The following is a 14,796-nucleotide window of genomic DNA, read 5'->3' as shown; positions in this document are numbered from 1 at the left end:
CAGGAGATACAAAATAAGCGAGGCATAGAAGAAGTGAGGGTCATACTCCTCCTCTCCACCTCACCCTGCTTACTTTCTGAAGCAGGAGGTAACAGATCATTCGTCTTCATCTTATAATGGGTTGGGGTTCCCAGACAGAAATGCTGCTTCTGTGGCAGCCATATCTAATTGCAGCCTGGTCACATTAGGGAGCCCACGATGACAGGCACTCAGTACTCCCCATACTACCAGACAGCAACAGTGCAATTTCTTCATCTCAACTCAGTACGGAGCCAGGGATAGGTCTGGTCTAAAGATCTTTCCTTGGGATTCTACTAAATAGCGCATTTCCTGCCATGCAGGAACCCCTTAGTTGCAGTTCCTGGCCCCTGTCACTAGAATAAACAACAGGCATTTCTCTGCAACATTAAGCACAATTCTGGACTGGCCAAAAAAGAAAAAAAAAAATTGTTATTTTTGTCTCTCCAGGCCTTAATCTTTAAAATCAGTGTCTTTGGGGCCAGCCCAGTGGCACACGGTTAAGTTCACACATTCCGCTTCAGTCGCCCAGGGTTTGCCAGTTCGGATCCCAGGTGCAGACGTGGCACCGCTTGGCAAGCCATGCTGTGGTAGGCGTCCCACATATAAAGCAGAGGAAGATGGGCACGGATGTTAGCTCAGGGCCAGTCTTCCTCAGCAAAAAGAGGAGGATTGGCAGTAGTTAGCTCAGGGCTAACCTTCCTCAAAAAAAAAAAAAAGAAAGAAAGAAGAAAAAGAAATAAATCAAATCAAATCAGTACCTTGAATGGTCTCTAGTATTTCTTCTAAATCAGCATTCTGGAATTCTAAAGTCAAACTATTTAGCTACCATATATCAGGATTCAAAAATTCTGCACAAGTTACTCTTCAGGTCCTAATTGTAGTCATGCATTGCTTGACAATGGGGATACATTCTGAGAAATGTGTCATTAGGTGATTTCGTCATCGTGCAAACATCATAGAGTGCACTTAGACAAACTTAGATTGTACAGCCTACTACCCACTTAGGCTACATGGTACTAATCTTATGGGACCACCGTCGTATATGGAGTCCATCGTTGACCAAAATGTCCTTAGGCAGTGCACGACTATACATACAATCCTCTGCAATTTAATTTGAAGTCGTATACTTTATCCTAATGGCAATGAAGACCAGCTGGTTCTAATGCTCCATAAACTGTTAAAATCATCATGTTCTGTACTTGCAGAGCATTATCATCACCTCTTTATCTTCCTGTCTCTGCATCAACATTCATTCACTAAATACTCCCATGCAGAATGCATACAAGGTGTACCATACTGATAGTGGCTCTCCTCTTGGTTCCTGCAGTCAGCCCTTTAATCATTTTTGGGTATACAGTTTTCCTCTGAAGCTTCTCCAAGTTCTTGACATCCTCAAGCTGAAGTCCAGAACTGGAGAAAATACTAACCAAAGAACGTATAACACACGCACACACTCTCTCCCTTTCTCTGAGGGCTCTTCGAGGGTAGGCAATGGATGTACTCTGTATTGTTTGGTGTTCAGTGTATTGTGAAGACTAAACAAATATTAAAACAACAACAAGCACAACCACATTGCTGCTATAATTTCAGTTTTGGATTTGGTGGTTGTGGGGAGGAAATCTCCTGCTCACTCACATGATTTTTCATCTGGAAAAGCTACAAGTGTTTCAGCCAAATAACAGACCATTTCAAAAGAAAGATTCCCAGGAGAATAGGAGCAATTGCTTTCCACAAAGGGCTGGGCAGCTTTTTGTTCCTGGATGTGCTTGCTGTTGACTCAGTCTGCACTTGTTTTGACAGCCACTTATAGTCCTTGGTGGGTAAAGCTGAGCTAATGATCCTCATGGAAAGTTTTACAAACACACAATCACCCAAACACAATACGCTTGAGCAGAGGACTCCCGCTCCAACAGATGGTCCTGACCAGGAGGAAGGGAGGGCAGTGAATTTTCCAAGTGGAGCATGCTGATCTGATAAGGGATCATAACCAGATTCAAAGAAGAGATTTTCAAATCCAGTACAGCTCTTAGAAGCATGGGCCTCACGCCTCTTGCGCTGTGATAGTGGTAATCACAACCAGGACCCAAGGCACAGCACTCATGACCTCACTTATTCAACTCCTAGTTGCCAAGCCCTGGGCTGGGCCCTTTACATAATTATTTCATTTCCTCCTCACAATAACTCCAGTGGAAGAAACCAGGACTCAGAGAGGTTCAGTAACTTATCCAAAGTAAGACAGCTAATAAGCGGCTGTGCTTGAATTCAAATCCAGCTCTAGCTTCAGAGGAGAAGTAGTAACTTTAATATAGATTCAAGCCAGATAAAATATAGGTCAATGTTGAAGAAAAGCCTTGGCTGCAAGTCCATTCTCCGTCCTCTTCCCCTGTTCTCCATCTCTTTCTTTTCCTATATCCCTCTTTCTTTTTTTTTTTATCCCTTTTTATACTATAGTGTAGTGAAGAATATAAACTTTGCATTCAGATGATCCTGTGTTCAAATCTAAGACGCATTTCTTAGTGTGTGACTTGGGCAGATCATGTAACCTCTCTAAGCCTAAATTTCCTCAACCATAAAAGAAGAGTAACATCTTCTACCTTTTAGGTTGTTGAAGGGATTAAATCAGATAATGCATATAAAGAGATGACCAGGTCACTAGTAGACTAAATGGGAATTTCTTTTTTTTTTTAAAGATTGGCACCTGAGCTAACATCTATTACAAATCTTTTTTTCTTCTTCTTCTTCTCCCCAAAGCCCCCCACTACATGGTTGTATATTCTAGTTGTAGGTCCTTCTAGTTCTGCTATGTGGGACGCTGCCTCAGTATGGCTTGATGAGTGGTGCTAGATCCACACCCAGGATCTGAAACGGCGAAACCCTGGGCCGCCAAAGCAGAGCATGCAAACTTAACCATGGAGCTGGCCCCTAAATGGGAATTTTTTAACTTCAACAGTCAGTGAGGCCTGGTGGAAAGGGCATACAATCTAGAGTTGGGCAGTCTTGGATTTGAATCTCTGCTGCACCACTCACTGGCTAAGTGATCTGAGCAAGTCTTGTAAACTTTCTGTGCCTCAGTTTCCTTATCTATGGATAAGGAAATGGAGTAAATAACAGATTTACTAGATTTGGGGAGACAATCCAATGAAATGATAAACATTTAGAATCTATAGATATTTAACAAATAAAGCTGCCTCTCAGTAGCACTTGCAGTAGCTGACATGGAGGCCCATGTTTGTTGACACCTGATCTATTTACTCAAGTGTGTCAGCACTGAGGACTAGGAAGTGCTAAAGCACTAACGAATTTAATCTTGAACCTATCTTTTGAGGCTGTAAAATAAACATAAGAAGAGGGAGGTAGAACGGTGCAATGCAATGAAAAGACCAGCACAGGAAGCACGGGCCCAGCCCTGCCGGGGCATTAACTGCCTGTTTAACCCCATATAAGTCATACAGCTGTATCTGGAACATGAGGGGGTTGGCGTAGATTAGTGGGCAGCGTCTGGAAACATTTTTGATTGTCACAATTGGGCTTGCTACTGGCATCGAGTAGGGAGAGGTCAGGGATGCTGCTAAACACCTACAATGTGTAGGAAAGACCCCCCCACAACAAAGAATTATCTGGCCAAAATATCAATAGTGCTGAGGTTGAGAAACGCTGGCCTAGATGACGGCTAAGTTCCCTTTGAACTCTAATATTCTCAGAAACTAGGATGAGGCAGCACCAACACCAAATTGGTGACATTCTTGTCAACATCTGTCAAGCAATAACTTATGATGTTGCTCAAAATCCCCCTGAGGCCAGTGGGGGGAAATTTTCCCTCAGATATTTGGGTATTCTGAAATCAGTGCCATACTTCTGAGGGTGATAATAGTCCTTCCTTCACAACAGGAAGAGACTCAGGGATGAAAGAGGCACAGTCCTCCAGGGACTTGGTCCCTCACTCTTTGCAATTAGAATCAGTGCTTCCAATTCATGAGATTCCTTTGGGCAAGAAGATGATTTAAATAAGTCTGAAGTGGAGCTGGCCCGGTGGCGCAGCAGTTAAGTTCGCACGTTCTGCTTCGGCAGTCCTGGGGTTTGCCGGTACGGATCCCGGGTGCGGACATGGCATCGCTTGGCAAGCCATGCTGGGGTAGGCGTCCCACATATAAAGTAGAGGAAGGTGGGCATGGATGTGAGCTCAGGGCCAGTCTTCCTTGGCAAAAAGAGGTGGATTGGCAGCAGTTAGTTCAGGGCTAATCTTCCTCAGAAAAAAAAATAGTAAGTCTGAATCAATGTTGAAATGAGATATGATACACACAACAGAAGAGATGAATCTCAAATACATCACGCTAAGTGAAAGGAGCCAGACCCAAAAGGCTACATACTGTTTTATTACATTTATATGACATTCTGGAGCAGACAAAACTGTAGGGACAGAAAACAGATCAGTAGTGGCCAGGAGGAAGGAGAACAGTTTGATTACTAAGGAACATGAAGGAGTTTGGGGGATGATGCACTGTTTTATACACTGATTGTAGCATAAACTCATAGAGCTGTACACTAAAAAGGTGAGTTTTACTGTATCTAAATTATCCTTCAATAATACTGACCCCTCTCCCCCCACCTCCCAAGATATGATCACAAATGCTGTACAGAGGATTGCTGTACTTTGGGAGAAGATGAACTGGATGACATCTAAATTCTTTTCCACCCCAAGTCCTATGATTTTATGACAATCTGCCTCTCCTACTGCTGGTGACCTCAGAGCCATAGTGATTAGGGTTAAGTTTAGGCTCCAATTTCTGTGTTAAAGCGATGAGTCTCTGACTGAATCATGTGGATTATCAGTCTTGGCACCATTCTGGGATCTCTGGCCCTACTCCAGTCTGTGGCAGAGGCTCTTTTCCTTCTCCCTCCTACCCTGCCTCCCCTTGGGACTGATGAGGGCCTCAGACAACTAATAAACAAGCCAGAATAAACGTCAGGAGATGTTGGTTTTATCTCTCTGCACAGGCTTCCTGTCCAAATCCCATTTGATCTTTCCACTGAACTTCAAATCAGGCAAAAAAATAAGAATCATATTTATGAATTCCCCTCCTCTATGGACTTCTGGGCTTTCACTAGATTATTTTTATTTTTATTTATTTTATTTTATTTATTTTTTTTTTTGAGGAAGATTACCCCTGAGTTAACATCTACTGCCAAACCTCCTCTTTTTGCCGAGGAAGACTGGCTCTGAGGTAACATCTGTGCCCCTCTTCCTCTATTTTATATGTAGGACACCTACCACAGCATGGCTTGATTAACAGTGCATAGATCTGTGCCCAAGATCCAAACAGGTGAACCACAGGCCGCCAAAGCAGAGGGCGCGAACTTAACTGCTGCGCCACCAGGTGGGACCCTAGATTTATTTTTATTTTTTATTGTTTTTGCTGAGGAAGATTTTCCCTGAGCTAACATCCATGCCAATCTTCCTCTATTTTTTTTTTAATATGTGGGTCACCAGCACAGCATGGCTACTAAGAGAGCGGTGTAGATCCAGGCCTGGGAACTGAACCTGGGCCGCCAAAGCGGAGTGTGCTAAACTGAACCACTAGGCCACTGGGGCCAGCCCTCACTAGATTATTTTTATATGCTTAAGCGACATAAATGTAAAATGTGAGCCTCACTGAACCACTAGGCCACCGGGGCGGCCCTCACTAGATTATTTTTATATGCTTAAGCTACATAAATGTAAAATGTGAGCCTCACACCAAAATCATATTCAAGCTTGTCAATACATATAGATAGATACAGATATGTCATTTTGTTTTGTTTACACACATATGCATACCTCCCCGATTACTGATCTATCAAATGTTACACAAAATAGTGAATTTTTCTTATGCACAGAACAGCCCTAAGTATGCTACGGCCAGCGAGGACTGAAATAACCATCAGAATGCTCACACTTTCTGCTAATGGACCACTGTCTTCTACTCCACAAATAGTGTCACAACTGTGAACTGCTGTAGGAGTCCCATCCTCTTATTTGAAAGTCAGCTCCTTTCCTGGCTCTTCTTGGAGGATCTCAGTAGAACAGTTACAAAGACCAGTAACCTGATACCTCATACATGCTTGAAAGCTGGGATAAAAATCAAGGACCACGAGGCAAGCCTAGACCTGCCAGGGCCCTCCTATTCCAAATGACCGAGAAGACTTGGTAGGGGCCAGGTAACGTCCACACTGCCCTTTTCTGCTGAGCATTTCCAGCGAACACATTGTGACTACCAAAGTGGGGGGCTCATATTACAACAGAAGGGGCCCAGTAGTCTAGGGTCTTGTTTCCACATGTTCCCCTCAGAAGGGAAGAATGGGAGAATTACACTTCCAGGGTTTAGAACTATCTGATCATCTTCAGAATTCTGCATCGGCAGAAGATCAGTACTGTCCCCTAAGTCACCAAACAATAATGTTGTTCCTTTGACATAATTAAAACAAGTTTCACAAAAGACTAAAATACTTAGCAAAAAATAGTTTGGCATTTTAAACAAATGTATATAGACTGATAGGCAATGCCTGTCCAGGGTTGCCCCCCTCCCAAATATTTCCATTTCCAATGGTATTCCCTAAGCACATATTCCTGTAGTGTTTTCTTTCATATGTAAGTATGATGACACTGGCCCATGAAATGTCAAATAAATGATTTTTCTAATTTTAGGGATGGACATTCACAGAGAATACTCTGGTAGCGGCTAGAGCGAGGGCTAATGTCTGTGGCCATAGAACCGAATGAGCCAAGGCTTGCTGGCCATGATGGGACTAAATGCATGACCTTCGACAGTGCTCAGACCAGGACAATGCTGCTGCTTCACAGAAACAGACAGAAGTCCTCTAGACCCACCTGGCCAGATCTGCTGCCTCAGAAACTTGTGAGAGAGTTAAGCAAAACCACCAGACACAGGAAAGGTGACCAACTGCGTTAGTTGTCAAAGGCTTGGCTGATCCTCTTAGATCAACAGAAGATCAATTCTCAGCAGATCAATAGAATTTACCTCTTACATCTTTGCAGGCTGGCAGACGAGGTGTCTAGCCCTTTTACACTCAGCCTAGAAGCACAAGCACAAGTCTAAGGCTCAAAGAAGATACTAGCCTCTAGGATTCCTGGGCCCTTCTGCTGTATACAACATAAGGCCAAGTTTGAGGTGAGCCCATCCACCTACCACAGGAGCAGAACACTACCCAAACTAACTTGTACCCACCTGAATCAAGCCTAAACGGACACTAGCCAACTTCCATGCCCTGAGCAAGAAGTCTTTTCCCATGTCCTTTGCTCTTTCTGCAACTGATATTTCTTACCACCTCTTCTCAGATCAAAACATCATTAGTTTCTGACCAAACTATCTTAAGAAATAGCCAGGGCCCAGGTTGCATGTTAATTTCCCAATAATGATCCACATATGAAGAACTGAGGAGAGTGAAGGAAAAATGACATTACCACATCCTGAGAAGCATACTGGGGATCCTCTGGGTTGACTGACCAGTAGCAGTAATCAAAGCCGAATGCCACGACCTTCTCCCGGGAGTCACCAAAGCCATCTGGTCGACTGTCAACCTAAAATCAAACACAGGATCCAGTGTCTTTCTTCTCTATTATATCAGAATCTGGCCAGTGGCACTTGATTCCTCTCTGCTGTAGCTAGAGAGACTTGGACTGGTCATGAGAATCTTTATGATATCTACTTGAAAAAGACGAAAAGTAACCTTAGGGGGCCAGCCTTCTGGCCAAGTGGTTAAGTTCACACGCTCTGCTTTAGTGGCCCAGTGTTTCACCAGTTTGGATGCTGGGCACGGACCTAGCACCACTCATCAGGCCATGCTGAGGTGGCATCCCACGTGCCACAACTAGAAGGACCCACAACTAAAATATACAACTATGTACTGGGGGGCTTTGGAGAGAAGGAAAATAAAAAATAAATAAAACCCTTAAAAAAAAAAGTAACCTTTGTCCCCATCTCATTAAGTACAAATAAAGTGCCAGAGAATTAAATTTGTCTGTCTGTCATACTACCATATATCTGCCTATGTATGAACCAACCATATGAGAACAGCTTGGGAGAGAAAGTCCTTCCCTCTCTGGGCATCTACTTATCACTATCATTCTTCTGCTAAGTATTTCTGTACAGGTTACTGGGAGTGTATGAGTAGTTCAGTCCCTGGGCCTGACAGGCTCTATCAAGCAAAGGCTTTCACAGAGGTCCCTGGGTAATCACCCTCAGTGAATTAGGAAGCACACTGGACAGAAGAGCTAGGACCAATCCAACTGCCCAAGGCAGATGACGGTAAAGCCAGAGCTCAGAACTGCACTAACCTCCAGGTACTGGGGAGATGGCATTACTCCCAGAAATGTCTTCTCTTACCATTTAAAATTTAGACTCTGGACAGCGAGAGACAACTCCTACCACTAGCCACCATAAACTACAGTAGAAAGAGTCCTTCAGAATGACTAAGAGATTCTTAGTGGATAACTGACCTCAGGGAAGGAAGCAACTAGGGAGGTGTGCAGGGGGCAGATTCAAGTTTGATCTTGGCCAGGATTCATTCTTAAGAACCAAAAATATGAGCTCTCAGAACAAAGCAGCTGAAGTGATTAGGCAACAGAGATATAAATAAGAGACAACAGAGAATAAAAGGTCTTTTGTCCCGGGGAGCTCCTGCTGAAAGTCCAGCAGGTCTCGTTCTCTTTTAGTAGAGAGCTATTGACAAAAGGAAACAGATTACATCACAGGAGCAACACGGGAGTGGGCATGGCTGGGAGGCCTGGGGTCCAGATAACCCTCACTCTTGCAAGTTGGCTTCCTCAGCTCTCAGGAATGCTGAATACCACCTGCAAGCTGACGATGGCAGCAGTCCCATGGCCAGCTTCCCTGTCTCTCTCAACTCCCCAAGGCCCAAAAAGAAAGAATCCCTTCCACTTCCACTGGCCTGGTAAACGGGGAAGTGGGATGGAGGAAATTAGTCCTAGGAGGGGGTGGGGGTGGGGGAGGAAGTTCCTAGTATTTGTGCAATTGTGACTCAAAGGTCAGTCAGATCTGTGAAAGAGAATTTGTAGCAAGACTCAGGTTAGTGACTGACTCCCTTCTGGGGTCTAAAGGCTCTTATTTGGACCTCATTATGGCCAAAAGGAATCCTGCATTAGCAGATGCATATTAAAATCCTTAGTAATACTTCTACATGAAGTGATATCAAATGAGAGGCTTGGGACAAAGCCTAACTGGTTGGTCAGATGAGTTAAATTTACCCATGGATTGTACCCAGTATGATTTAAGCTGGCCGTGGTCCACATAACATCCCTTGTGTTTCCTTTCAAAGAAGTTAACTGACCAGTTTCCAAAACAGCTGCACCCTATTTGATAAAACTTGGGCTGCAGCAGCCACAACCCCTGTGATTCTTTCCTGCTTTATTTTTATATTTTCTTTGTGGGTGGTCAAAGCTCTCCCCACAATTCCCCTTATATGCCCTTCCCTCTGCCACTACTCCACTCGAAACACATTCACATACCCACTTGCACCCCAGAAGCCCCCGTAATAATACTAGCTTCTCAGTGAAAAGAAAAAGGAAAACAATTTCCGGCTTACCTTTAAATTCCTGATTTTTGCCACTTTGCCATCAATTTCCACAATAATTCTTCCCCCTTCTTTGGTCTCCCTAGAAATAAGACCCAAACCCATATGAGAAGAAACGTTGCTTTTTTCTTTTTTCTTAATCAAGAAAAGAGAAGCTGAGACCAGTACTATTGGGATAAAATGTTTCCCTATCCCTCTCTCCATAACTGGGGCCTGTTTCCACAAATAGCTCGAAGCACCAAATCAAGCAGCCCCCTAGCTAACACGCTTCTCTGGATCGTTAGAATTTGGCTCTGAAACAGCTAATAGTTACCATTATTGAGCACCCTCTATGTGCTGGGCACTGCGTTAGGTACAGAACATATTGTTCTTCATCTTATGCAATCCTCCTAACGCCTCCTGATATAGCTTCCTAACATATCTTCATTTTTACAGATGGAAGGCTAAAGCTGAGAGAAATTATGTAACTTGTCCAAGGTCACACAGCTCACAGTGACAGAGCTGGGATTTAAATCTAGATTCGTCTGACCACAAAGCCTGGGCTCTTAACTATACTTTAGAAAGCAGGCTTGGAAATCCTGGAGAGCATCCTTGGCTCAGCACACAATATGGCATCACCTCTCATTTTTTCCGAGATTTTGAGCACAAACAGTAATGAAAAGGGTTTTGGAGTCCTCTCTGTTGAGATCCTAAGAACAGATTTCCCAAATCCTTCTTTATATCTTCCTAAATTGGGATGAGAACCAAGATCCTTATGAATCTTCCTATATTGGAGTTATGTAGTAACATTGCTAACAACTAACCAAACCCCCAAATTCACTTTAAAGGCTTAATCCAAGGGACCCAGATACCTGAAGCCCAAAATGAATGGAATATACCCCATTCTAGATGTGAAATCCTTTTTCATAACATAAAGAGCTTTAGCTAAAGTGCTCAAGGCTAGAATGTTAACAGATGAGAATTAAATTCATTAGCACTTTCTCCACTACAATGAGTTATCGATTAAATTACTCCTAGCCTGGCACCTGAAAGTTGAGAAAATACGTTTAGGTCTCATTTTTATCCTTTCTCAGGGTTCCTAGGATGTGACCTTGAGGATTAGGGCGGGAGGGGGGGGCACTTGGTGAGACAGGGGTCTTTAGAGTTAAGATTATTTTTTAAACCTGTCAATGAGTCTGGGATCAAGCCCTGAATAGGAAATTTCCCTCTCTCAGGTAATGACATTTCTATTACTTAAATTTCCTCCAGGCCCTGAGGTTCTTTCAAATTTCATACTAGATAGTACTTACTCTTAGGCCCCCAGGATCATAAAACTGCACCTGCCCTCAGCTCTCATAAGGAAAATCTTTCATCTTTGGTGTTAACATTTTACAAGATAACATTTTTTTTTCTTTTCTGCATTTTAATGTAGGTTTTATTATCCCTCCACCCACTATAAAAGTAATACATAGATTATAGTAAATTTGGACAATAAGAAAAAAAATCATGCAATAACTTTTCCAAATCTATTATCTAATTTTTTGAAGTTTGCCCATTCTTGAGGATTCATCTAGGACTCTTCGGCTCAAAGCAACCAAAAAATAGCATTCTGAACTTGACCACTTATAGAAAGATATGACATGATAAGAGGGTGAAATGCTGCTCCTCCCCTGCTTAGATCACTGCCATTGATGGTTCCAAAATATTCTAAAACAAAATGAGGGCAAAAAAACCCTCCACTGGAGAGCTGGCCACACAGAGCTTAATGTAAGTCTACCGTCTTCTACTGAGGAGGAGCCTTACACACGGCAGAGTGGTGCTACAACCACTGGCCTCTGGGTCCTGAATTCTACCAAAAGGCATTTGGTCCTTACGGTTAAAGGTTTTGCACAGGGATAAGCCCTCAGTCACACATTTACTCCTGGGACAGTGTTTCTCAAAGCGTGGCCCACAGGCTACCTACATCAGAATTATGGGAGACAGTGGGGCTAGTTAATTCAAATTCCTGTTAACAAGTTGCCGTACAACAAGCTCCACAGGTGAATTTTATGCATACTATAATTTAAGAACCACTGTCCTAGAGGGGAAAATAACCAAGCCATTACCACTTGCTATCTATTCATTTGTAAAACTTTAAAAAAACAGTCAAATATAGGGAGGAATAAAAATGATTGTTAAAAATTACATAGCTAACACTTTATTGAACACTTAAAAAGAATCAGGCTCTAAGTATTTTTAATGGAGTCTTTCACTAATCTTCATAAAAAACCACTCAAGTTATTTTATAGATTTTTAAAAAAAAGCACAGAAAGGGAATATAGTGTATGAAAAGTAACTTTTTTTCCCCAAGGATTTTACTTTTCCTTTTTCTCCCCAAAGCCCCCTGGTACATAGCTGTGTATTTTTAGTTGTGGGTCCTTCCAGATGCAGCACGTGGGACGCCACCTCAGCATGGCCTGATGAGCGGTGCCATGTCCACGCCCAGGATTCAAACCATCAAAACCCTGGGCCACCAAAGTGGAGCTCACGAACTTAACCACTCTGCCATGGGGCCGGCCCCCCGAAAAGTAACTTTTGACAGGGAAGTGGGGAGCATTCCACAGTCTACAGTATTGGCAGAAGAGAACATGTTCTCTCAATGATGAATGATTTTGGACAGACAAGGGGCAGCATCTCATAATGAGATACGGACTTTCTGATTATGGGAAACAACTGTGAGGTAGAGGGGAGGGCATCAAAACCATTTCCCATATTATCATTTTACTGAGAATCAGTTCTAGTCCTACTGAGCAAACAGGCATTTGATTGAGAAAGAAGTGAAACTTTGCTGTAGTCTCAGGAAGGAGCAGCTTGGTCTGGGGAATCAAATCTTGGCTCTACCTAACTTTACAAGACCATTTTCTCATCTGGAAAAACAAAAAATGGAAGCTTAGGCCAGATGATCTCTAAGATTTCTTCCCAAGTGCAAGATGAAATTCAATGACTTTGTTAATAAGTCTATGCCAACAACTTATTTGAGAGTTGGAACAATCCACATAATCAGCGGATTCCCTACATTCAGATGAGCCTCAGCGAAGATGGTGGAAGTTAAACCCTGGAGCATAGCTACATCTCTGCAGGATTCTGTGAGAAGAGGGGAGTGCTCTCAACTTCTTAGCTGGGGTCACGCTGGGTTTATCCATATTTGCTGCCGAATCTGTGCTCCTGAATCTTCAGCCTGCTATAATCTGCTCACTCCTGGATATCTGCAGTGTTGGTTCTACCACTTGCTGCTCAAGGGTCTTAACCTGAGCTCAAAGTAAATAAGCTTTTGGGTCCTTCTCACTTTTGTTTGATATGTTATTCTCTACTGTGGCTGCATATAACTCAATTTCAACAGCATTTTCTTAATTGAATCCATGCTATTATAAATCCCAAGTTCCCAAGGAACTGAGAAGTTACTGTTAGGAGTGGTCAATGTTGTTATCCAGAGAACAGTTCTGCAAAAAGAGGATGTGCCAGAAGCTACCTCCAGAATAGCAGCTGTGCCTGTGAAAACCCCTTAACTCTGACCCACCACATCCAGTAATGCAGAAGCCAGATGTCATAAGCTATTTACCCATCTAAACATAGCAGTTCAAGCAGGAGCTGCTTTCCTTCTTTCTTCCTGGTCCCTCTTTTACCATTTTCCTACTTCTCTGTTTTTCTTGTTTCTTTCCCCCATCTCATTTCTTTCCTAATTACTGTCATTTGCATAACTTTTCAATATGACTCCATTTCAGGACAAACAAAAGCCCTGCTAGTACCAAATTTTATTACAGGAGACAATGCCTTTTTTGGCCCTTCTGCCCAATTTGCAAGCCAATTTATGTCCTGGAAATTTTTAAACCTCCCAAATAACTCCAATATGTGCCTCCTGGTCCCAAACCACACTCTGCCAGCTTTATCTCCCATCACTCACCTCCCTCCACATACCCTCTCTCCAAACAACCAAAACTTTTCTGTTTCCTCACAGCCTGAGTCCTTTTTTCTCAGCGTTCTTACTACATAGAGTGCTCTTTACACCTTCTCCACCTGTCCGCAAACTCTAATCGCACTTTGGAAAAAAGTTCAAACACGAACCCTTCTGTGAAGCCTTTCCTGACTTTCCAAACCTATCAGTGAAAAGGGGAAGAAATTATGTGGGTGGACGCTGGATGCCTCCAGAGCGGAGAGGGGCAGGATCCGATTCACCGAGAAGGAAATGGGTCTGACGACGCCGAGGGAAGGGGTTAGAATAACTTCCCCTACTTCACATTTCAGCTGCCGAGCACAGGATGAAACCACGATGTCTCCGGGCCTCAATTTCCCTCTCAAGTCACAATCTGCCTCTCTCCACATCTTCGCAGAGAAACCCACGTGCGCCCAGAAACACGCACAACTCTCAGTCCTCGCAGGTAGTCCAGAGCCACCCAGGAGAGAGGGGACTGCCGGTTCCTCTCCCGGCGCGGAGAGACTTTCCTAGTCCTTCTGAACGTACCCAGTGAGGAAGGCCCAACCCGTGCATCAAGGCTGGAGCCGCGGTCCCTCAAAACCCCTGCTGGCAGGACTCCAGGGACACCGACACAGGACAGTCCCACCCCTGAGGCCATGCAGGAGCCGCTATCCCCCAGGGCACGACGCGAAATCCCGCCCGGGAGTCTCGTCCCGCCAGGCCCTCACAGTTTCCGGACGCTGGCCCCTGGGCCACTTTGTGTCTGACTTCTCCGCGCCACAATCACTTGGTGGGGAGCAGGGACCTCGCCGTCCTCTCAGTTCATTTGACGCCTCAGGCGCCCCCTCCCGCCCACACTCACCTCTTGCTGAGGGGCCGGACCCTCACGGCCACCCGCACGTTCGCCATCCCTCCTCCACCGCCCAAGCCCAACAGGTCCGCCCAGCCGCAGCATCCCCGGCCCAAGCCCCAAACCCAGCCGGAGCCCAAGGCGGCCCCGCCCGCCCCACGCGCCTCCCAGGACGGGCCCGCCCAAGCGCGCGCCGCAGGCCGGCCGGGGCGGGGCCCGAAGAGCCTCGGCCAATCCTGAGCCCCGTGGGCGGGAGAGAGCAGGCCCCGCCCCGTCTACTAAGAACCAGCTTTTGTTCCGTACAGGCCCACTGTCCTATGTCAAGTCAAGTGAAAGCGCGAAGTTTTGGTTAACGCCCGACAGTTTACAAAGCGGTTTGCTAAATACTTTTATTCACTGCGTTGGC

At 44.4% G+C, this 14,796-nt stretch overlaps 1 protein-coding gene across 5 annotated transcripts in view; it reads right to left on the bottom strand.

Annotated features, from left to right (window-relative positions):
* The window catches only part of STARD9 (StAR related lipid transfer domain containing 9), a 126,882-nt gene extending 112,364 nt beyond the window's left edge, over positions 1 to 14,518 (bottom strand). For 4 of the 5 annotated variants that reach the window (XR_006886907.1, XM_046649636.1, XM_046649653.1 and 1 more), the window contains exons 1-3: positions 14,403 to 14,518; positions 9,622 to 9,691; positions 7,481 to 7,597 (exon numbers count right to left, since the gene is read on the bottom strand). Coding sequence is in view for 4 of the 5 variants with exons in the window: in XM_046649636.1 (XP_046505592.1) it covers positions 7,481 to 7,597; positions 9,622 to 9,691; positions 14,403 to 14,449 (234 nt within the window). In the remaining variant the exon portion in view is untranslated. The remainder of the gene's footprint in view (positions 1 to 7,480; positions 7,598 to 9,621; positions 9,692 to 14,402) is intronic. The other variant, XM_046649649.1, reaches the window with a different exon arrangement.
* Between the last annotated feature and the right edge of the window lie 278 nt (positions 14,519 to 14,796).

The sequence above is a fragment of the Equus quagga genome, chromosome 2 (assembly GCF_021613505.1).
Source record: "Equus quagga isolate Etosha38 chromosome 2, UCLA_HA_Equagga_1.0, whole genome shotgun sequence".
NCBI lineage: Eukaryota > Metazoa > Chordata > Mammalia > Perissodactyla > Equidae > Equus > Equus quagga.
The sequence above is the reverse complement of the archived record's forward strand: the minus strand, read 5'-3'. Positions and strand labels throughout refer to the sequence as shown.